The sequence below is a fragment of the Daphnia pulex genome, chromosome 7 (assembly GCF_021134715.1).
Source record: "Daphnia pulex isolate KAP4 chromosome 7, ASM2113471v1".
Classification (NCBI taxonomy): Eukaryota; Metazoa; Arthropoda; class Branchiopoda; order Diplostraca; family Daphniidae; genus Daphnia; species Daphnia pulex.
The window spans coordinates 9231873-9255214 of NC_060023.1; the positions used below are offsets into that span (position 1 = coordinate 9231873).

General features: G+C 41.7%; 6 protein-coding genes across 12 annotated transcripts; 4 read left to right on the top strand and 2 right to left on the bottom strand.

The window, feature by feature from the left end:
* Positions 1-634: 634 nt before the first annotated feature.
* On the bottom strand, positions 635-4139 carry LOC124198028 (probable aminoacyl tRNA synthase complex-interacting multifunctional protein 2). 2 transcript variants are annotated; one of them, XM_046593656.1, is made up of 8 exons: positions 4124-4139; positions 3036-3282; positions 2847-2972; positions 2654-2779; positions 2406-2588; positions 1862-2099; positions 1404-1795; positions 635-1295 (listed from the first exon to the last, which is right to left on the bottom strand). In XM_046593656.1, the coding sequence occupies exons 2-8, from the start codon at positions 3192-3194 to the stop codon at positions 762-764; spliced, it is 1758 nt and encodes a 585-aa protein (XP_046449612.1). In that variant the 5' UTR covers positions 3195-3282; positions 4124-4139; the 3' UTR covers positions 635-761. The 2 variants fall into 2 exon arrangements, with proteins under 2 accessions (XP_046449612.1, XP_046449613.1); XM_046593657.1 differs by lacking the exons at positions 2406-2588; positions 2654-2779; positions 4124-4139 and having other exon boundaries at positions 3036-3288.
* A 418-nt stretch (positions 4140-4557) lies between these two features.
* LOC124198033 (nucleosome-remodeling factor subunit NURF301-like) lies at positions 4558-12403 on the top strand. Of its 2 annotated transcripts, none has more exons than XM_046593665.1 (8): positions 4558-5671; positions 5729-6104; positions 6165-6385; positions 6450-6735; positions 6803-7785; positions 7852-7996; positions 8059-10351; positions 10422-12403. In XM_046593665.1, the coding sequence occupies exons 1-8, from the start codon at positions 4988-4990 to the stop codon at positions 12118-12120; spliced, it is 6687 nt and encodes a 2228-aa protein (XP_046449621.1). In that variant the 5' UTR covers positions 4558-4987; the 3' UTR covers positions 12121-12403. The 2 variants fall into 2 exon arrangements, with proteins under 2 accessions (XP_046449621.1, XP_046449620.1); XM_046593664.1 differs by having other exon boundaries at positions 4559-5671; positions 8056-10351.
* Positions 12383-13369, bottom strand: LOC124198045 (phosphatidylinositol-glycan biosynthesis class X protein-like). Its single transcript, XM_046593686.1, has 2 exons — positions 13049-13369; positions 12383-12981 (listed from the first exon to the last, which is right to left on the bottom strand). The coding sequence occupies exons 1-2, from the start codon at positions 13210-13212 to the stop codon at positions 12459-12461; spliced, it is 687 nt and encodes a 228-aa protein (XP_046449642.1). The 5' UTR covers positions 13213-13369; the 3' UTR covers positions 12383-12458.
* Positions 13370-13612: 243 nt separating this feature from the next.
* On the top strand, positions 13613-16188 carry LOC124198034 (cytochrome P450 3A14-like). The gene is made up of 13 exons (XM_046593666.1): positions 13613-13824; positions 13891-13987; positions 14048-14197; positions 14260-14376; positions 14455-14543; positions 14612-14763; positions 14862-14986; positions 15051-15170; positions 15233-15364; positions 15426-15514; positions 15579-15722; positions 15787-15949; positions 16022-16188. The coding sequence occupies exons 1-13, from the start codon at positions 13748-13750 to the stop codon at positions 16112-16114; spliced, it is 1548 nt and encodes a 515-aa protein (XP_046449622.1). The 5' UTR covers positions 13613-13747; the 3' UTR covers positions 16115-16188.
* A 407-nt stretch (positions 16189-16595) lies between these two features.
* On the top strand, positions 16596-19224 carry LOC124198038 (cytochrome P450 3A14-like). The gene is made up of 13 exons (XM_046593678.1): positions 16596-16821; positions 16889-16985; positions 17052-17201; positions 17268-17384; positions 17460-17548; positions 17619-17770; positions 17870-17997; positions 18065-18184; positions 18249-18380; positions 18445-18533; positions 18600-18743; positions 18812-18974; positions 19048-19224. Exons 1-13 carry the CDS (start codon positions 16745-16747, stop codon positions 19132-19134), a joined length of 1545 nt encoding a protein of 514 aa, XP_046449634.1. The 5' UTR covers positions 16596-16744; the 3' UTR covers positions 19135-19224.
* A 156-nt stretch (positions 19225-19380) lies between these two features.
* Positions 19381-23332, top strand: LOC124198037 (cytochrome P450 3A14-like). 5 transcript variants are annotated; one of them, XM_046593673.1, is made up of 15 exons: positions 19381-19509; positions 20291-20402; positions 20676-20890; positions 20963-21059; positions 21119-21268; positions 21343-21459; positions 21533-21621; positions 21744-21895; positions 21991-22115; positions 22182-22301; positions 22375-22506; positions 22570-22658; positions 22723-22866; positions 22936-23098; positions 23166-23332. In XM_046593673.1, the coding sequence occupies exons 3-15, from the start codon at positions 20814-20816 to the stop codon at positions 23256-23258; spliced, it is 1548 nt and encodes a 515-aa protein (XP_046449629.1). In that variant the 5' UTR covers positions 19381-19509; positions 20291-20402; positions 20676-20813; the 3' UTR covers positions 23259-23332. The 5 variants fall into 5 exon arrangements, with proteins under 5 accessions (XP_046449629.1, XP_046449631.1, XP_046449630.1 ...); XM_046593675.1 differs by having other exon boundaries at positions 20291-20366; XM_046593674.1 differs by having other exon boundaries at positions 19381-19505; positions 20671-20890.
* The last annotated feature ends 10 nt before the right edge of the window (positions 23333-23342 follow it).

Genomic DNA, 23342 nt, shown 5'->3' on the forward strand with positions numbered 1-23342 from the left:
ATCAAATGTGTATATAACACAGTCGAGGAACATCAAACATCCTAAAAAGAAGAATATGGGAGCACTACTATAAAGCAACCTCAAACAAAAATGGTTCGCTATCATCACGCTGGTTGGGCTGCGCTTATTTGCTTGCCGCCAAGTGAGAGCCGTGAATTATGAACCGACGTGACTTGGTCGTAAAAAAGTTTTTTCTTTCGGGTGTTTGCGTGCAGCTCTATACGAAGTAGTGTGTTATGTAAAGCCCAAAAGGAGAGAAACCTAACCGAGAATCCCGCCTGCATGCGCCTGACTGACCTACTCACTGGGCGATTTTTCGGGGAAAAAGAAGAAGAAGAAAGATGGCAGCCAACGGTGTCAATGGCCCTGATCTCTTAAAAAGTATACATTAAAAAAGAGACACGGACGGCCTTCGTGAGAAGAGAGAGAGAAGCCCACCTAAAATTAGCTTAAATGAGATTTTTCATTCAAAACTCGCGCGCGCGTGATTTGGACGGCGTGAAAAATTGAACAAAGATTTAGAAAACTGATGGATGGCAGTGTAAACTAACTACGAAGAAATTTTTTAAATTTGTGTTACCTGGTGAAACCAATCAGGTAAAACTATAAGAAGTGGGCAAGAGAATGAGGTCAATTCCGGGAGGTGATGCTGGGTGTATTCATTACTGCACAGTTTGGTGTTGTGTCCTACGACACACGAGAGCGTCGCGGCGGCATCAATACATTTTTGCACATAACAGCAAAAGAGGAGTGGCGTATATTCAGAGTTGAATGATGACTGGCTCGTGTCCGGTTGCCTTGAGAAATACTTTGAATCCGGCGACGGTGATGCTAGTCGTGGCCTCGTTGGTCATTGGGTGAAAGTTCAAATAAGAATCTTGACCGTCGCTGTTCTTTTCGCTCCAAAGTTGGCCGTCCAAAACAAAAGTGACTCGATGCTCCTGGGCGTCGTTCAACAAGGCGAAAGGCGTCACCGATCCTTGCTGCACGCCTAGACTCGCTTCGAGCGTCTCGGCGTCAGCGAATCGGAGCTCTTTGGCGCCAATAACTTTGGAAATTTGGCCAAGTTGGACGGTGGCGTCGTGACGAGCGGTGATGAGGTACAATTTGCTCGTTTTCTTGTCCTTCACCAAAAGATTCTTGGCGTGAAAGCCGACTAAATGCGAAATATGTTCCATCATAGCTGCCACGGTAAAGACGGCCGGATGCTCGACGGTCCGAAAAGCGATGCCAAGTTCCAGTAGATATTTCTCCAAATTACTGCGCTTGCTGTCTGATGGCGACGTGGTAGCGTTCTGTTGACGTACAACAACAACATCCATAACATGACGCGTGTGCGAATACATATCACAATCATCAATTCCCGGAAGAAGTAAATTTGTTTTTTCTGTTATTCAATTTACCGCCTTTTTGACGGTGGATCGGCAACGGTCCATCCAGGAGCGGATATGCGTGCCAATCTCCTTCTCCGTGCAAGAGTTCACCAACGCTGAATAGACTACAAAGTCTACTACTCCGACTTGGCTGCCTTCGAGAGATTTATTGGTGGAGAGAGTTCTTTCCAGTAATTGCAACGCAGCCGCCCGATCTCGTTTCAATCCTCGTGCTCCCAGGGGCGCAGAGCATTCCGTCAGGTCGAGATAGTGGTCGATTTGAGCAGCCTTCAACGGTTGGCTTTCGTAATCCAATAACCCAGGCAACAGTCTAGCCAAATATCGGGCAATATTGGCTTCTCCTTTAATGGCTACACCCTGAGATGAGGGTGACACCATAAGGGAAGGCTCTTCGCCATCATCTAGATTTGTAATAGTCAAATTATATTAGACAACGAGCATTGATAAGGACAACAATGAAGACATACCTTTAATCCAGATTAGAGTTATCGCTACGTGAGCTTTGGATCGTTCAACACGTGAATCAGAGTATACGAAAGATTTAAGAGTATCATCCAGTAGTTTGTGTCCAGCAACCGTCGAATGGACGTGCGTCCTGGCGTAGACGGACATGCCGAGCATTTCCATTCGTTGCTTCAACAGCGGCAGTGAATGCGGAGGATTAGATGGGCTAGCTTGGATCACCAAATCTTGGAAGTTTCGAACCTTGAAAAGATAATTAATTGGCTGATGTTATTAAAACGTTATTGGGTTAGCTGCTGTTAGACATGCTAATATACAAACTGAAAACGGCGCACAGGCAAAAACAAGACAACTAAAAAACCTGATAAAAAGGATCAGGACTTATATTATTAATCCATGCTTACATCAAACGGTTATTTATGTGGGACCAGGATAATCTCACGCTGTTAGTCTGACTGGAATAATTGAGATGGAGTTAAAAAAAGAGATGCAATTTTGTCTCAAATTCGTTTAAAAAACATTCGGATTCTAAACTCGATTTTTTTTTACCCCTGATCCTACAATATCTGTCTTCTCAGTACAGCACGGGAGCTGCGGAGTAATGGGCACCTTGCCATTATTGTTATTATTGTTCAGTGCATAACTGATGCTTTGAATCTCATCATTGAGTTCTCTGATACGCTCCAGCAAGGACCTTTGCTGCAGTTGCAGAACAGTGGTACTGGATATACTCTAGTGGAGGGAATAAATTAAGGCAATTGCCTCAAAACAGTCAAAAGCAGATTTCAATGAAAAACCTGAGGGTCATCCATCAGCGCCAATCTCGACTTGAGCTCAAAGAGTGAAGTCATGAGGGAAGAAATACGAAGAACCAGCAAATCCTGCTGGACTGCCAGTGTCTTGATAGTCAATGGTGGAGCCGGCTGCACCACAATAATCAATTTTTCCTAGTAAATGTAATAATGGCAGGAATGAAACAAAAATTCTTACCCCAGCATCTACGAAGGAAGACAATTCAGACGCTGAACCAGTTTTAATTGCAGCAAGTTCAGATTGAAGTCTCTGAAGTCTGGAAGTGATCTCTGTCCAACGTTTTTCCAGCTCTTCCACCTCGCACTGTAATTACAAAAATATAAAGAAAGATGACAAAACGAACTTGTTATTTTTGAATTTTTTTACGTTGTTGGAAGTTGCGTCATTCTGAGTGTTTTCCCCAGTCCCGTCATTATTGGCAGCAATATTGTGATTAAAATGGTCACTGATTTTTTTCATTTTATAGACACAACTCGGATGCGGAGTCTCCACTACCGACTTAAATAAAGGTTGCAGCTTGTACATCCTACCTACGTATATTCTATTTAAAATTTAAAGGAGGAAATGAGAAGACTGCGATTGAATAGCTTCGAGCCTTAGAAATGTGGTCTATTTTTATCATGGCCTACTATAGTCACGGCCCATCATCGTACGCTTCTGTGTGGGACCAATTTTGGGTTCCCTGCCCCTTCCCTGTTGCCATAGTACATAGCCAGAGGGTCGTAAGTATCGGTTTTTGTTCCACATTTCCGCAGATTCTGTGTCTGGCTTGCATAGTGCTATGGTCAGAGTCGACTAAAAGTATGCGATTGACAGTCTAGTGGTTAAAGCGGTAGATTCCCACTAGAGTGGTATTAGGATCAAATCTATGCAAGTCATAATCAATTTTTCATAATTTTTCCTTGTTTTTTCTTTATTTTTAAAGCGAATTAGATGGAATGCCTAGATTGTGAAAAAATGCGAGTTTTTTCACATTATTTTCAACAAAATCTGAATTTGCTTTTTTTTCTAAGTCCTTGCCAAAGAAAACAAATTCAGATTTTGTTTTAAAAAATGTGAAAAAACTCGCATTTTTTACACAATCTAGGCATTCCATCTAATTCGCTTTAAAAATATAGAAAAAACAAGGAAAAATTATGAAAAATTGATTATGACTTGCATAGATTTGAACCTAACACCTCTAATGTGGGAATCCTCCGCTATACCCACTAGACTGTCCTTCAATTGCATTTAATCGACTCTGACCATGCCTGGATGCAAGCCAGACACACAGGCATGGCGACTTAAGCCAAAAAATCCCAAAGGGTGGAAAGAATCTGCGGAAATGTGGAACAAAAACCGATACTTACGACCCTCTGGCTATGTACTATGGCAACAGGGAAGGGGCAGGGAACCTAAAATTGGTCCCACACAGAAGCGTACGATGATGGGCCGTGACTATAGTAGGCCATGATTTTTATAATTTTTTTTAGATAACCAAAGTCGTCTGCTATTTGAACAGCGACGCCTGGCCGTGATTAGACAAACTACTAACAAACTCTTACTAAGCGTGGTGATACTAAATTAGCATAACAAAATACAAGAAAAAATGTTACATCTAATAAGAATTTTTGAGAGTGCAACATCATTTTTATGGAAAGTTTGAATATTCTCTAAAGATCATCGATAAGCAATCGATTTCCAAAGTTATCGTCGAATCATTCTCACTTTCTCAGTTCTAATTAATTCTTAAAAAACTCTTCTTTAACCTCTTGAAACATACAAAACAGACAAAAAATTAGTTAAAATCGACATTGATTGACAAAATTCACTTTTGAAAAACAAAAATTTGAATTTTGGTTGCTATGAAAGACTTTTAGTGATTGGTTTCAGTTTTCGACCAATCCCGCTAGAGTTAGTTATGGCTTAAGGCCCCCTTTCATTCCCTCCCGCCTATTTCTCTCTCGTAGCATCTCAGAGCAAAAAACTCTGAAATTTTTTTGTGGCGTCACCGGGGCCTAAAACACTTTCAAGTCAACGTATTTCAACCGTTCAATTGTTCAACGTTTTGTTTTAGAGTGTTTGGCACAATATTAACTGTCGTTGTGAGTGTGAAAACTATTTTCGTGAATATTCAGCAGGCAATATCTGAAAAGTCACGTGATCAAGATGGCCGTTAAGCCTTCCGCGTACAACACTACTACTAGGTGGTAGTGGACACCGTGGGAAGTTTTGGCGCCCTGTCAACCTTGTTTATAAACAAGCATACTACTGCCGGCCTACTCCAGTGTTTCAGCTGGTCATTAATCCTTTGTTAAAAGTGTATCCCACAGTCGATAATGTCGTCGAGAGGCGGTAGGAGACGCGGGAGGCCGCCTAAATCATCTTATACAACACCACACTTCCTAAATTCCCGATCGAACGTTATCGAGAAGCCTAAATGGTTTTTGTCTCGTGATGGAGTGGCTAATGACAATGGTCCAACTGGGTCTAGAGCTAGTTCACCGGGAGGCAGTGTGGGGAGTTTCACACAACAATACAGTGCCAAAAAACATATATCAGTAACTCCATTCAAGAAACGTGGAAGGAAAGCGGGTACAAGAGGCAACAGAGGTGGCAAAGCATATGTGCCTAGGCCTTCGTTGGTCATTACCAGGGGTAATGATTATCATTATGGCTCAGACTTTGACTCTGGTAGTGATTCTGATGGGCCTCCGAGCCAAGGAGAAGATGCAGAGTTGGATGTTGAGAGTGACGTGGACATACCAATTAGCGAGCCAGAGAGTGATGAACTGGATGATAATGCCTCAGATATCTCCATTTCTAATCAAAGTTCCTCAATGCGAAAAATTGTTGAATCCAGTATAAAGTCTATACCCACTCCACTCCCTATTTGGCTCCAGTCCGATCAAGATTTACCAGTGTTGACTCTACCCAAATCTTCTGAAGACCTTCTCTTGCCTACACACCAAGTGCTACCTGCTTGCGCGATTTACGAAGTCCTACGCAAGTTTAGCAGTGAGGTTGGTTTGGTTTTTATTATGAATAATTTTCCCTGGCTAATCAATCTCTCTGCGTAGGTGAGGCTCTCTCCTTTTCGACTCGAGGATTTCATGGCCGCTCTTCAATCGGAAGAAATGACAACTCTTTTGGCGGAAGTCCATGTTCAACTCTTAAAGTCCATGCTTCGAGAGGAAGACGTACAACAAACTTGGTTTGGACCACTGGACCAGAAAGACAGCACAAATTCTGTGTTAAACTTTGCCGACACGCTGACGTGGCCAGAAGTCATGCGGATATACATGCAGAGTGACCCGACCTTTGCACCTGCACTCTCTTTACTTGAATCCTGCGAATATCCTTTTACTACCTGCGACGTCCGTCTGAACCTCCTCAAGTTTCTTACTGACCATTTTCTCTGCAATACGGCTGTCCGACAAGAGTTCCTTAGCGAGGGTAACATTTTTTAAATCATTTTTATGGTTTTAAACATACTAATTCATCTTTCATCTATAGGAAACATCAAATATAATGACCATTGTCGAGTTTGCCACAAAGTTGGAGATTTGCTCTGCTGTGAGACATGTCCAGCCGTCTATCACCTCCACTGTCTCGACCCACCACTGGAGCACGTTCCAAACGAGGATTGGCAGTGTCCTATATGCACGGCCCAACTATGCAAAGGAGTAACTGATTGTATAAGTGATGTTGAACGATCCGGTTTTCTCTGCCGACAAGTAATTATCCTGAAACCCAATGCTGGCGGATGAATTCCTTTTTAATTCATGTATTCTCTTTTAGGAATCTTTGGGCTACGACCGACACGGACGCAAATACTGGTTTATTGCCAGACGGATCTTTGTCGAAGAAACTGGCAGCCGGGAAGAAATTGACGGAGATGAAGAAACTATTGCCGTGGAGGACCGTAAAACTTGGTACTACTCCAGTCCCCATCAGTTTGAACAGTTGCTTGCAGCTTTGGACAAGACAGATTTTGAAAAGGCTCTTTGTCAAGAACTATACAATCTAAGGCCGGAAATATTGAGGCAGATGGCTCTCACGATACAGCTGACAAACGAGAATAAAGGTGAATAATATTTTAATCTACCTAATTTTATTCATAAAAGACGCTAATCATTTGTTATACATTTTAGGCAACAACAAATCATATCTCGAACTTGACGAAGAAGTTGCAAGGGAGGCCTCTCAGACGGTCGTCAAAGTTGAAAAAGAAGAAGATGACGAGGCTGATGAGAACCTCTCTGTCGATGCAATCAAAACAGAGAAGGAAAAAATAGAAACTGAGGAGGTTGTGGAAGAATGCGGTGTGGAAGTGGATGACGATTTCATGCAACAATTGCATGTGGAATCTGAACCTAAAGTAGAGCCTGAAGAAACGCCTACTACCGGTACACCAACAGCCAACGGAACTTACTCTACGCGCTCCAAAACCGGCACCATTGTGGCACGCACCTATGTCGACATGAAACGGCGAAATTTAACAACCAACGGTTCTGGCGGAGTCACTATTAAGGAGGAAAGAAGTGGCACCCCTACCAAATCAAAATCTCAATCTCCTTTACCCTCCGACGTCATCTTTAAATTGGGCATGGAAGGACGGCACAAGACGTACGTCAACCAGTACACGAGCAATCCCCTCGCGCTCAACAAAAACCAGGCAGCAGAGGAGAGAGACCGCAAGCGTTACTTGTCGCACAAGTTCTCCATTACGGGTTGCGGCGAGTTTAAGTGGTTGGGCAGTACATTTGGCAACCGCACTATCATGCAGCAAACTGTTCGTTCCACCTTGCTCCAACTGCACTCTCAATTGCCTGCTATTTTCATGCATCCTAACTGGGCTGGGAGTATGCGAAAGTCTTGGATCCAAGCTGTCAATCAAAGCGTCTCGCCAACAGACCTCGGTCGTGTCCTCTCAATCCTGGTTGCGTGCATCCGCCCAGTTGTTTTCTCTTCCGTCTGGCACGAGTCACTTGGCCACATTCGACTTCAACGACAGACGGCCCTTGAACGTGAAGAGCGGAAGAAGGTGGACAAGAAGGAGAAGAAGGATAAAGAACTGGAAGAAGAGATGCATCGACTACACACCGTCCATTACACCAAAGGCCTCAAGCACCAGGTAATAGAAACTATTTTTATTTCTATTTGAATCCATATCTAATTGGTTTCACATTGTTTTCGACAGATCTGGAAGCACAAAGGTGAAGAGTTTCGTCTTCACGGTCAATGGGGTTGGCTGTGGTTGTCCGCAACTCGCCTTTTACGACGTCTTGATGCCAGGAAATGCGGATTAAGAGCTGGACCCTGGCGAATCATCACTTGTACTCAAGGTAATTTTGATGTTGCTTCGATTCTTTTGATGAATTTTAATGAATTGTATCATTAATAGAAGAAGGCTCGGAATCTCGCTACATTCAGTGTGATCCGGCATCTGGCGTCGAAATTTATGAAATCCCATCTTCTGATCCAGCGATGGAAGTTGTTGATGTTTGCGCTGCTATGAACGATACCAACCGTCGTGTTTATCCTAAAATCGCCAAGAAAGCCAAGTTAGATTCGTTGCTCGATTGGCGCCTCAAATTGAAGACGGCCGAAGAGAAAAATCTTCTCAAAACCGAAAAGGCCCCGCTGCCACTAAAAAAAGAGGAAGTCAACGTCACGAATCGCAAATTGACCATGGCAGAAATGGAAGCACGACTGGAACAACTACGAAAGCACCGGCTCACTTTCGCACGCTGCTATTCTTACAAGTGTGGTGGTGATAGTTGCTACTCTCCCACTTGCCGGGCCATCAAACCTCTAGAAGCTGCAATCCTGCAAGAGAAAGAAGAAGAAGCGAAGCAAAAAGCTGCACTAGTTAAAAGACGGATTTACTCGAACGAATCGACGCAGGGTCCTCTACCACTAAAGCGTGCTGATGACGAAATTCGATCTAAAAAGAAAAAGGCGCCTGTGAAATACCCGATGATGTCCAAATATATGACAAAGAGCAACAAACGGACCATCTTCGTCCTGCCCGATCACGAATTGAAGCATCTAGCCCGACGTCACGGTCAAGGATACGTTCAAGGCTTCCACCACGGCCCAAAGAATAACTCTCCGGCTTGGATCTACCCATCGGCCAGGCCGTTGTTCAAGAATGTCTGGTTTTTCCGCACAAACGGCCTCCAGTCTTTGAGCACGTTCGCTTTGCAAGTTCGAATCCTCTGGGCGTGTCTCCGTTGGGAAGAAATGGTGACCAAAGCTGGCAACATGGGCATGGACGGTAAAAACCAAACGACCACCGACACGGAGATTACCACCACCGATATCTTGAAGCATCGTCACATCGGGCGGTTTCTTGAACGCACACAGTACTTTCAACGGCGTGTGGTTATTCCACTCGATGTCCCCAAAACGGTCAGAGAAGTCACTCCATCTCGTTCCGGATTGCGTAAGCGCAAGATGGTGGAAGCGCCCAAATTGTCGCAACCCATTGTCACCGAGGAATGGGTGGATGAAGATCGCTTGGAACTTTGGGTCATTAAGCAGTACCACGAGCGTATCGAAAAAGCCGCTGCGATGGCAGCTGCAGCTAGTACGACCACCTCTACACCTCACCTTACTCGACTCAAGAGCACACCACAGACTATGGGACCTGGAGGTAAACCTATGACTATGGAGGAACTCAAAGCTCAGGCCGAACAGCAGTTGCGCGCCCAACGTACTGCCCATCAACTGAAGAGCACCACTCCTGGAACGCCAACTGGTGTTGTCCGTCTAACTCTTCCCGCCGGAAACAAAGTTATGTTGCCTGGAAACAAGTTGCTGTCTACGCCCTCTGGGGCCACTGGAAGTCCTATGGGCCGGCGCATTCTCATCACCAAAGATGGTAAAACATCTCAAGTTGTTAAGACGACGGTGGCTTCACCTTCAGGATCTGCCCAGCCTGTGCTAATTGCTCCTAGTCCTGGCGTCGCGGCTGCTACACCTACCGTTAATAAATTGCAAATCTCTCGCGGTCCCGACGGCAAGATTGAAATTCGTGGCTTGAAACCAGGCCAGCAACTTCTGAAACTAAGCGATGGCCGCTTTACGATCGTTTCACCTGCTCAACCTATGATAACCGCCCAACCAGCGCCAGCTCAAGCACAGACCCAAGTCCAACCTGCTGCAGCCAGCGACGGAACAGGAACCAAAACTGTTGTTGTTCAAAAAGCTGTAACCATCGCTGGTCAGAAAACAACGAGTCAAATTGTTCTGCCGGCTGGTACCAACACTGCAATGCTGGCTCAGCACCTAGCGTCTGGAAAACTTCAGCTAAGTTCAGTCAACGGTCAACAGGTTATTATCCGACCAGCCGCAACTCCCGCTTCCGCTGGTTCAGCATCCGTGGTCAAAACGGGCGATACACCAACCGTAGTCGTGGCCGGCCAACAGCAGCCAGCTAAACCCATGATGCAAGTGATACAGACGGCTCAAGGTCAGAAGATAATTGTTCAGAATCTGCAAGGTGGTTCCCTTACTCCCCAACAACTAGCTGCCATTCAAGAACAGCTCAAGGGACAGATGATGGCTCGTACCAATCAGCCAGGAGGCAACAACAAACCCATCACATTTGCTGTTCGGACATCAGTGGCTGGCGCAACCGTTGCTACAGTTTCTACAACGGCTGCTGTTACCACTACCGTCGCTCCGACTTCTACGTAAGAATAATAATAATTTCATTTGACTAAATATCAGTTTTTAACATTTTTTCTTGTTATTCATTTATAGCGAAACGTCTACGACGCCCGCTGCCGTTGTTTCGACACCCGCTGTAGCTGCTGCTGTCGCCACCCCCACAACGCCGGCAACCACGACTGGCGCTGCGACTGTCACGGCAAATCAAAACAAAGTGGATGAACCGTATACTGTTACTCCCGACTATGTCGTACAAGCGCTCCGCAATTCATTGAAGGGAGGAAATCTTCATCCGGACCTTGAGCAGAAAGTGTTGACGCGCTTGCGTGAGCAGGAGAAAGCGAAAAGGGATGACGCCGAGGTGGAGACTCCTACCTATTTTGCCGCCTCCAATAGGAAACGGACGACGTCCGGTGCGTCTTGGATTGATGACGTCGATACCTCAACTGCGATGACCCCCGCAACTGGAACAGATAGTAAAACGATCAGACCACCGGCTCGCAAGATTGCTCGGGTAATTGAGGCCCCCAGCACGCCAGTCTCCTCCAAGATTGTCAGCGGGGCGACACCGGCTAACGATGCAGCTGCTGATTTGCGCGAGCAAAAGAACAAGGAACGTGCAATGAAGGCCGCTCAACGAGCCAAGGAGAAACGCCACCAGTCGACCTGTGCCCGTCTGCAGGGCCTGTTGAATAGAAGTTCCGAGTCGCTAAAGAAGGAAATTCTGCGCAAACGTGCCTCGTTGGAAAAAGAATTGCGATCTGCCATCACGAAGGAGATCTCAGCGCTACAGTTGCCTTCGCCAGTTCGACAAGCTCCTGTCGCAGTCTCGGAAAATCAAGCGGTCGTCGTTAAGAAAAAGGAGCCAAAGTTGCAAGAATTGCCCGTTGTTCAACCCAAAGCCACACCTCGACGGAATCAGAGGAAACGCAAGTTATCATCACCGTTGAGTCCTCAAAAGACTTTGAATGAGCCCGAACCTGGCACTTCGCAAGATGAAGAGGACTATGATGCATCACCCGCGTCAATGCCACCGACATCCAAGAGGAAGTCCAAACGAACTTTGTCGGAAAGTGGATGCAGCGCTGGCGACAAGATAGAACTTTACTGTATCTGTCGCAAACCGTACGACAATTCCAAGTTCTACGTCGGTTGTGACTTGTGTACGAATTGGTTTCACGGAGACTGTGTCGGCATCACGGAGGCCATGTCGCAAACGATGACGGAATTTGTGTGTAATGGTTGTAAAACGGGAAAAACGGTGGCGCCTCGTGAACTGTTCTGCCTTTGCCGACAGCCGTACGATGACTCGCAGTTCTACATCGGCTGCGATCGTTGTGGAGATTGGTTGCATGGTCGCTGCGTCGGCGTTCTGCAAACGGAATCGGAGTCGATCGACGAGTACAAGTGCCCCAACTGTGAGCCGCAGGGAGCCTTCAACTACGCCAACACGAAGACCCTTGGCACTCGCGATTACGAGGAACTACGCAAGCTTCTACGGCAGTTGCAGACCCACAAGAGCTCCTGGCCGTTCCGTGAGCCAGTCGATGTCAAGGATGTCCCCGACTACTATCAAGTCATTAAGGATCCCATGGACTTGCAGATGGTTGAGACCAAGATTATAGAGAGACGCTACCAACGACTGGTGGAGTTTATCGGCGACATCACCAAGATCTTTGAAAACTGTCGCTATTACAATCCCAAAGGGTCCAACTTCTACCGTTGCGCCACATCCCTCGAATCGTTTTTTGTGCCCCGACTCAAATTGTTGCGCTCGTCCATGTCCAACTGAAGTTGCGTCATCGTCACCCATATCTCTTTTCAAATCGCCTCGTGTGTGTTTGTGTGTTACGTGTGAAACTATCTCGGAACTCTTTTTTTTTGGCTTGCTTGTTCCGCTTTTCTTACCTTGCACCCTAAATTTCTTTTGTGTCTTCAAAATTTCAAGACTCTTGCAACGTACATTTCCCCCCCCCCCCTCACTAGACTGACATGAAAAACAAAGTGTGGAAAGCGGTATTTATGCCCATATAAATTGCTGTTACATCTGCCGCAATACACAAAATCTTTTTGTATTGATCCGAGTACTGTACATTATTTATAAAACAAATTCAATTGCAACATTCATGTTCACTCTACTGCTGAAGACCAAGCAACAGAAGCAATTCCAATGAATGAAATTGCTATTGTAACAATTGTCACTAGTGGTGAATGAGACAGCGAACCAATTGGGACTAAAACTTGTTGAATTTGAACATGTTCAGGTAATGACTGCCACACACATTTATGCACAGCTGTCAAATCTATTGAAGCACAGTCACAAGAGAAATAGGTAGAAGGTGAGGATAGAGATGCTGCTGTATAATCATTTATGCTGCTAGGGAGATGATAACGCAGATGAAACTGGATTGATTGGGAGAAGCTGCAACTGCTCCCACATTGAAGGTGGGGCAAGCTGTGTAATGTTAAAGGTTCTGCATGATGTGCCATTTGTTCAATGTTGACATGGCTGGAGAAGCGAACTGTCTTGTTCATTACCGAAGCTTGAAGTTGATATGGGTCTACATAGATTCCAGAAGGAATCCTCCATTTTATAAGTACACTACAGCCTAGAAGAGAGGAAGGAAGAAACGAGGAGGACATTCGCATTTCCCTAAAAATAAAGTATACAATTCTGTTATTCTGTTAACGCTCTGTGGTGTAACTGTTGAACATCTTACCGATGAAAACCGTCTCCAGTCACCTGAAATTCTGAGTACGCACTGTTGAAATCTTCTACTGTAAATTCTCCATGAGCCAATTGAGTATTATTTAAATTAAATAGAATAGCCAAAAAACAAGATGTTATTGTTCGATTCATGTTTAGTTGTTTACAAACTGTCATTCCTGTTTTGACATCGTCTGCTAACGCCAGAGTTGTGGGACAGGGAGAAAATCCGTCCCGTTTTGTCTCAAAATTCAAACGGTTTCATTTTTAAATTCAGAATTGGAGCTTAGGCATTTAATATTTGCTACCACTCACACAATGCTCTACTTTCAAATTGCAGCAAAGTGTAACCTATTGTTAATTATCTTTAATATTGCAAGTTATTAGGCTACCATTTAGGAGCCGTAGGGCTACCTTCAGGGTTATCTTATCGGAATCTGCGTCTCTAATACAAATAACTCCAGTGCAAGTTTTATCTTTGTACTTGAGACTCAGATTTATTTAATTGTTTTGTTTTTGGTTTTGTACCAACGTCCGACAGCAGAGAAAATAATTTTATTGCTTCGTCACTGTAATATATTCGTCAGCACATGACGCAATAAGCTGTCCTCTAACTCAAATAGCACTCGACTCTCCAGGTTTACAACTTTTTTTCATAAAAGTAAGTATGATTTGCATCATACGTTCAGTCCTGCACAGCAACTAGTCCAAAATGGACGCATCGGGATTTCTCTCATCGCCCGCTACCTGGGTGTTAGCGATCTCCTCTTCTCTATACATTATTTACAGGTAGAAAAAAAGAAGAAGACTCTTTAAAATCTCTTTCTTATTGGTAAATCTTTTTTAATTAAATAGATATGCCACGTCCACATTTAACTACTTTTCCGACCAAGGAATCCCTGGTCCCAAACCGATTCCCATCTTCGGTAATATGTGGGGCGTTTGGAAAGCGGTGAGATAAATCAATCTAGGTTCTCAACATTTTAAAAATTAAATAATTGTTTTAATTTAGAACCTTCCTGCGTACGACTTGGCATTAGTGAAAAAATACGGAAAGGTTTTTGGTTATTTCGATGGCCCGATTCCAAACCTTTGGATCACAGATGCCGATGTGATAAAGGCGATGTACGTCAAAGACTTCGACCATTTTGTCGATCGCAGAGTAAGGAAAAATGCGTTTTACACAATTAGCCATGTAGTTAATTATGAATTGTTTCTTTTCAGTCTTTCGAGATAAAAACGAAAGTCATGCGCAAATGGTTGAGTCTAATGAGAGGTCAAGAGTGGAAGGACATTCGCTCGTCCGTTACACCTGCCTTTACCACCGGAAAAATCAAGCGAGTAATTCAATATTTAAAGGGGAAAAAAACAGGGGAAGAAATTAATCAACGGCTGTCGCTTTTTTTTTTATTATTATAGATGTCTGTTTTGATCAAAGATTGCGTTGCCAATTTGTGCGATCGTGTCACGACTTTCACCGAGAAAGATGGAAAAATTGACGCCAAGCTGTAATAACATCACCTATCGCTTAACCTTTTATTATACCTGTTTCAAACTACGTTGATTGATTTGACAGGACGTTTAGTGCTTTCACCATGGACGTAATTGCAAGATGTGCTTTCGGTTTAAAAATCGACACTCTTGGCATGAAAGACGATCCTTTCATTACAAATGCTCAGTTCGTCTTCAATCCACCAACTAACAAGACACCACTTATTCTTCTACCATGTAAGTCTTAACAGCAGTATCCCTTAATAGTAGATCATTACTAGTAGATAATTAATCCGCTAATAATAGATAATTAACTGTTACATTTTCTCCCATAGTTATGTACCCAGACTTGTTTTCCAAGTTTGGATATTTCACCGAGCGTTTAATTGTCACCAAAGAAATGAAATTCTTTTTCAAATTATTAGAAAATGTACTGAAGGATCGCTTGGAGTCGAATGAGGTAAATTATTAAGGCAACCAATCAGGCTTGTTTTTGACTGACGAAAAATTATTGCGACGAATAGAAATTTAACGACTTTATTGAAGTGGCTGACGAAGCGATTTCAGAATTCACGAAAGTAGTCGATGGCAAAACGGTGCCCATGTGGACTCGTGAGATTATAGACGAGATCATAATGGGACAGGTAAATACTTTAAGTTATTTATGTAAGAAATTTTCCCATTACAAATTGCGAATGATATTTAGTCGACACTCTTCATGCTTGCTGGATTCGACACAACAGCCACAACTTTGACTAGTACCTGCTTCCAGCTAGCCAGAAATCCGGATGTTCAAGAGAAACTATACGAAAGCATCGCTGCGAAAATGGAAAACTATGTAAGTCTACTACAGCCTCCAAAAATTTTATCTTTTTATTAATTTGGCTACTCGTAAAAAGGATGAAGTTTCACACGAAATGGTCCAAGACGTTCCCTATTTGGAAATGGTTATTCAAGAAGTGTTGCGCTATTATCCGCCCCTTATCCGGTAATTACAATATTGCAGCCGCTTTGATAGGACAATTCTGATTCCAACGTTGGCTTTAAATTAGTATTGAGCGACAATGTACGAAGGATTACTCCTATGACAACGGCCGCATAAAAATTAAAAAAGGTCAAGTCATTACCGTTCCCACTTATGCTCTGCATCATTCAGAGGAATACTACCCCGATCCAGAAAAATTCGATCCTGAACGGTACCGAAAACATCTTAAAGATTACTTGGATTTATAAGCTAACTTGCTATGTATTTTTTTCCAGGTGGACTCCGGAAAACAAAGCTAAGCGTAATCCTTACTCTTACATGGCATTCGGCACTGGTCCGAGAAACTGCGTCGGAATGCGTTTCGCCATGGAAGAATTGAAAATGGCCCTTTGTTCTTTGGTTCAGAAATTCCGCTTTTTCCCAGTCGAAGAGACACCGGTACAGTTCATTTCCTTATCGCATTAATCAGTCAATCATTTTTCAATCTTTTCGTTATCTTTAAATCAACAGGAGGGGCTCCAGTTTGACGATGGACTTACACAAGTTCTACAGCCGATCCATGCGATTGTGGGCATTGAATTCCGTCAATCAAATCAGAATTAGTTAGAATTAGATTTAGTCTTGTTGTTTCAGAGATGAAAAAAGAAACAATATACATGCGATTATCTTATTGCGAACACTTTTCGGACTTGAGTCTACATCTTAATAGCCTATCAATTTATCTTTGCCTTGTTCTATAACTTACAATCTATATATTGTCTAACTATATATCCTGTCTGGAAATTTGATACGATGGTAATGTGGCAGCAATAGTTAGAAATGCGGAATGAAAACTTTCGTTGACCATGAGACGCAACGAGTAGCAAAATTAATCTACGTTCTAGCTCTACCTTTGAGGGGCTTTAATTTTTTACATTCTGAATCTACGTCTATAGTAGAAATAACCTTGGAAATAACTAGCACAAGTGCTCAAGTTTTATCTTTGTACTAAACTGTAAAATATTTGAATGTTTGTTTGTTTGATAGCAGCGATCGACATAGAAATAATCTTGTCACTGTCACATGGTTACTACGTAATATTCGTCAGCGCATGACAGACTTCAGCGACTCGGTCTTCCCACTGAACGTACTCTAGACTCCACTCCCGGTTTTACAACTTTTTTTTTCAATAAAGGTTTTATTAAGTATCATTTGCATATCACTCGTTCAGTCCCGCATAGCAACAAGGCAAACATGGACGCATCGGGAATTCTCTCATCGCCCGTTACCTGGGTGGTAGTGATCTCCTATTTTCTATACTATCTTTACAGGTAAAAAAAGAAAGAAGAGGATACTCTTTATAAATCTTTTTCTTATTGTTAATTTGTATTTAAACAGACATACCACGTCCACTTTTAATTACTTTTCCGACCAAGGAATCCCTGGCCCCAAACCGATTCCCATCTTCGGTAATATGTGGGGCGTTTGGAAAGCGGTAAGATAAATCAAACTACGGACGTGCTCAAATATTTTTTAAAATCAAATAATTATTGCTATATAGATCCTTCCTTATCACGACTTGGCATTAGCGAAAAAATACGGAAAAGTTTTCGGTTATTTCGATGGCCCGATACCAAACCTTTGGGTCGCAGATGTCGACCTGATAAAAGCCATGTACGTCAAAGATTTCGACCACTTTGTCGATCGCAGAGTAAAAGAAAAAATGAATTTGACAGCATTGGCTATTTGGTTATTATTAGGAATTTTTTATTTTCAGTCTCCCGATATAAAATCGAAAGTCATGCGCAAGTGGTTGGTTCTACTGAAGGGGCAAGAGTGGAAGGACGTTCGCTCGTCCGTTACCCCAGCCTTTACTACGGGAAAAATCAAGCGGGTAATTTCATTTTGGTAGGGAAAATCACCAGGGAAACACCAACTCATCAGAGACTGTCGCTTTGTTTTTAATTAGATGTCCGTCTTGATCAAAGATTGTGTTGCCAGTTTGTGCGATCGTGTTACGACTGTCATCGAGAAAGATGGAAAACTTAACGCCAAGATGTAAAACCATCACCTATAGTTTTATTTTAGATCTGTTTTTTTTTTTAAACTCATTTGCTTTATTTGGTAGGGTGTTTGGTGCCTTCACCATGGACGTGATTGCAAGATGTGCTTTCGGTTTAAAAATTGACACTCTCGGGGAGAAAAACGATCCTTTCACTAAAAATGCTCACAACATTTTCAGTCCAGCAGCTAATAAGACACCGGTTATTCTCCTTCCATGTAAGTCATAACAGGAACCTTCCTTAATAGTGGATGATTGATGTAAAATTGATATAATTCTGAAGTATTTGAATTTATTGTTACATCCTTTCCTTACAGATATGTACCCCGGCATGTTTTCTTTGTTTGGATTGCTAACCGAGCGTTTAGTTATTGTCACCAAAGAAATGAAATTCTTTTTCAAATTATTAGAAAACGTACTGAAGGATCGCTTGGAGTCCAAACAGGTAAATTATTTAAGGCAACCAAACAGGCTTGTTTTTTACATTGACGAAAAATTATTGCGACGAATAGAAATTCAACGACTTTATTGAATTGGCTGACGAAGCAATTTCAGAATACACGAAAGAAGTCGATGGAAAAACGGTGCCCATGTGGACTCGCGAGGCTATACATGAGATCATAATGGGACAGGTATAAATATTTGAAAAAATTTTTGAAAAAAATTTCTCATTACAACAATATGATTAATATTTAGTCGACATTCTTCATGCTGGCGGCATTTGACACAACGGCCACAACTTTGACTAGTATCTGTTTCCAACTTGCCATAAATCCGGATGTTCAAGAAAAACTGTACGAAAGCATCGCTGCGAAAATGCAAGATTATGTAATTAGATTTTAAAACCCTGAAACTACAAGCTTTTAATTCAATTGAGTTCTTTCGTGAAAAGGATGAAGTTTCCTATGAAATGGTCCAAGACGTTCCCTATCTGGAAATGGTTATTCAAGAAGTATTGCGCTTTTATCCACCCGTTGTCCGGTAATAAAAATTTTGCAGCCGCTTTGATAGAACAATTCTGAATCCAACTTTGGCTTTTTTAATTAGTCTTGAGCGAGTGTGTACGAAAGATTACTCCTATGACAACGGCCGCATCAAAATAAAAAAAGGACAAGTTATTACCATTCCCACTTATGTTCTCCATCATTCGGAAGAATACTATCCCGATCCAGAAAAATTCGATCCTGAACGGTACCGAAAACATCTTAAAGATTACTTGGATTTATTAGTTAATTTGCTATTATATTTTTTTTTTCCAGGTGGACTCCTGAAAACAAAGCTAAACGTAATCCTTACTCTTACATGGCATTCGGCACTGGTCCACGCAATTGCATTGGAATGCGCTTTGTTATGGAAGAATTGAAATTGGCTCTTTGTTCTTTGGTTCAGAAATTTCGCTTTTTTCCAATTGCAGAGACACCGGTACGCAGTTCATTTCCCTATTTTGTTAATCAATAATGATTACTCAATCAATTCCTTATTTCTAAACCAACAGGAGAGGCTCCAATTTGACTACGGACTTAATCAGGTCATGCAGCCGATCGGTGCGACGGTGGGCATTGAACTCCGTCAATCAAATTAGTTTAAAAATGAAAAAGGATATTTCAATGTCCGGTTGAAAATGTTTGTCTTCAAATTAATATCACAGATATAAAGACCATTTTTATAAAGACCACGTCTTCTTTATCTATGTTAATATCTAAAAAGTAAATAAATAAATAACTCTGTTGAGCAATTGTCTGACAACAGCGCCTTCTCCCCCTCCCTCTTCGTTTTTGTCTTTGTCGATTCCCGCACATTTTTGCGAAATGGAAAGTAGAAGTAGTTCGAGAACAAGAGCACACGAGTGAAGAGTACACGTGCTGCTGTCGGCCACAATACAGTTTCTTTAACCAGATTCCATAAAGTGTTCAATTCTGAATCAGCAACATGTCCACTCGGCGGGGAATTTCGGTCCGTAAGTAGACCATTTGGATATGATCTCTTCGTTCTGCTTATTCTCACTAATTTACTAAGGAGGAAAAGTTAACAGTCGATTTACGCAGTAGTAGACATGAGATGAGTACCAACTCAAGCTAATTTCAAGATTTTTGTTGTAACACCATTCGTAAAAATTTCGTTTAAAGTTAGAGATGTTTTCTTAAGTTTAAAAACCAACAAACCTACGCCGATGCTTGCTATCATAGTCCGCCCACGTGTTTTCTAATCTTTTGGTGCAAGAAAAACAGAAAAGTCCATCTATCCTAGTGAGCAGTTCTCAAATGGGGATATCCGATATGACTGAAAAGTGAAAAGTATTCCTCTTTGGTCAGTGGTTAATAATAAGAATTCTAAAATTAGACTTGCAGCGTACCAAGTAAAACTCCCGTAAAACCAACGCTTCCCTCACTTTCATTTTGATTTCTACCAGAAGTGCCATTGCAAATGATTTCTACCAGCCTAAGAAAGTGCCATTGCTTCATGAAATTCGCTTAAAGCAAGTTGTCGTTTTCCTTTGAGTTCTAAGCAATATCTCATTGATCCCATTGCAAAGGAAAGAAGTTCGTTTGTTACCGAATTGTTACATCCAGTCCCGTGAGACATTCGTTCGGGAATGTTAAATATTGTCTCTTCATATTACAACGAGTTCGAACAGTCATTTGTCTTTTGTATATTTTATTATTTTTTACGTGTATGACCATATCGAATAATGAACTGCACTAATTTCTAAATATCGTTTGCATTTCATAATTTTACAGATACGTATGCCACCTCAACTCACAATCACTTTTCCGATCAAAGGAATCCCTGGTCCCAAGCCAATCCCTTTCTTCGGTAATGTATGGGACTCAATAAGATCTGCTTACACAAGTGCGTATTTAAATCCTTTTTGAAGAAACGTTTTCGCTTAGTTCATTTCACTAATAAAAGTTGTGTAGAAAATAATCATCGCCACCCTAAAAAGTCTACATTTCTATTAAGAAATAAAAAATTCATAACACATTTAAAACTTTGAAATCTCATCTTGCCTCAAAAATTCTAGATAGCGATTCAAACATTATCTTAAACACTCATCTTCAAACACTTATCTTATCTTTGTTGTTTATAATGTGGAACGTTTAAATCCCCCCTAAAAAAGTGTAGGAATTAGTCAGCCCATCCTGGAATATTCGATTTGAACACATTTGTTAATTCATCGCGCGACCTTGAGCGAGGCAAAAAGGAAGGGATCGCTTTGTTTACATCCTTTCACTTTCAGTCTCGTGAAACATTCGTCCGTGAATGGACCTTTTGGATATTTTCTCTTCGCCCGTCACATGGGTAGTTACTGTCGTCTCTTTTCTCTATCTTTTTTACAGGTACGTAAATGAAGTGATTAGTGAGTATTAGGATCATTTTATTCACAACATTTTAATTTTATAATCAAACAGATATGCCACTTCAACTCACAACTACTTTTCCGACCAAGGAATCCCTGGTCCCAAGCCAATTCCCTTTTTCGGCAACATGTGGGGCATCTGGAAAAATGTTGGCTAAGTTACTAATATCAATTGCAAACAAATGCATTACTTTGTGGTTTTCTCTAGAATATTCCTGAACTTGACGTTGCCTTAGTGAAGAAATACGGCAAAGTTTTTGGATATTTTGACGGTTTGATACCGAACCTTTGGATAACAGATGCTGATATGATTAAGGCCATGTATGTTAAAGATTTCGAACATTTTGTCGACCGCAGAGTAAGGACAACAAATATCTTTTAATCCTTAATTTGAATTAGAAATTCTAATGCTATCGTCTGCAAATTTTGCAGTCTTTTGAAATGAAAACCAAGGTCATCCGCAAGTGGTTGACAGTTATGAAGGGACAAGAGTGGAAGGATATTCGCTCATCCGTTACCCCAGCCTTCACAACTGGGAAAATAAAACGAGTATTTATAATATAAACAACACACAGATTAAGACATTGGTTACCTAATCAGTCATTGAAATTTGAAATTATAGATGTCCGTACTGATCAAGGATTGTGTTGATAAGTTGTGTGACCGTGTAACGAACTTCACCGAAAATGATGGGAAAATTGACGCCAAGATGTAATAACAAATTCTTTTGATTTTTCTGCCATTTCTTTGACCTATGAGTAGGACTGCGTTATGGAAACTCGTTTCAATTGAAATCACAATATTTGTCTTTTCAAACTTTGTTGATTCTTCAGAACGTTTAGTGCTTTCACCATGGACGTGATTGCAAGATGTGCGTTTGGGTTGAATATTGAGACACTCGGGAATAAAGACGACCCTTTCATTACAAATGCGCAGTATGTTACGAATCCGCCAGCCAATAAATCCCCGATCGTCTTTTTGCCATGTAAGTAATTTTTGGTATTGTTGTGATTATGTGATTAAGTGTATTTTTAAGAGAGAAGTAATTTGTTATTTGTGAACTATAATTTTTCTCACCAGTTGCGTACCCTAATTTCTTTACTTCACTGGGAAGCCTTGCTGAGAGTATATTCGTTACAAAAGAATTAAAATTTTTTTTCAAACTCTTGGAGAATATACTCAAAGAAAGGTCGCAATCTAAAGAGGTATGCGTCGTGTGTAATTGCTATAGTAAATAACTAAATTATTAATCATCACAATTTTTCATTTAGAAATTCCACGACTTTATAGAGGCGGCCGACGAAGCTATTTCCGAGTTCACGAAGGAAGTTGATGGAAAACCGGTTCCAATTTGGACACGTGAAGAAATAGATGAAATTGTTATGGGACAGGTATTTTGAGTGAACGCAATACGCTTGGTCCATTTGATTATGGCCAATTAACTAGGCTATATCGTTCCATTAGTCGACTCTCTTTATGCTGGCCGGATTCGACACAACTGCTGCCACCCTGACTAACACTTGCTTTCAACTGGCAAGAAATCCAGACATTCAAGAAAAACTGTATGAAAGCATCATGGTGAAAATGGAAGACTATGTAATTCTACCTTAAAACCGAAAACTGTAAGCTTTTAATTTACCTGCTTATTTTCCAAAAAAGGATGAAGTATGCCATGAAATGGTCCAAAACGTGCCTTATTTGGAAATGGTTATCCAAGAAGTATTGCGCTTTTATCCGCCCCTTATCCGGTAATTCAACAATTTCAATTTATACCGTCGCTGAAAATATAAATTTAACTGTATTGTGATGCAGAGTTGAGCGTCAGTGCACAAAGGATTACTCTTACGACAATGGACGTATTAAAATTAAAAAAGGACAATTGGTCACCGTTCCGGCCTTTGCTTTACATCACATGGAGGAATACTATCCCGATCCTGAAAAATTTGATCCCGAAAGGTTAGTACCGCTGCCAAAAATGAATTGCTTGAACCGTTCTACATCGGGTTGTTTCTATTTTTTGAAAAGGTGGAGTCCCGAAAATAAGGCCAATCGGAATCCCTACGCCTTCATGGCATTTGGGGTAGGACCGCGAAACTGCGTAGGAATGCGCTTTGCATTGGAAGAAATGAAAATTGCCATCTGTTGTCTGGTTCAGAAATTCCGTTTCTTTCCAGTCGAAGAGACGCCGGTATGGAATAAATAACCTAGTAAATTTTAAGAATTATCAATTATTTTGTTAATTCCCATTCCAACAGGAACAGCTTCGGTTTGACGACGGACTGGTACAAATTTTACAACCAATTCGTGCAGTGGTGGGCATTGAGCTCCGTCAATCCAATTCAAATTAGTTGGGAATTTTGTTGTAATAACACAATGCAACATTGACAACTGCTAATAAAATGCTTTTGTAACTTCTTTTAAACAACTTTAAC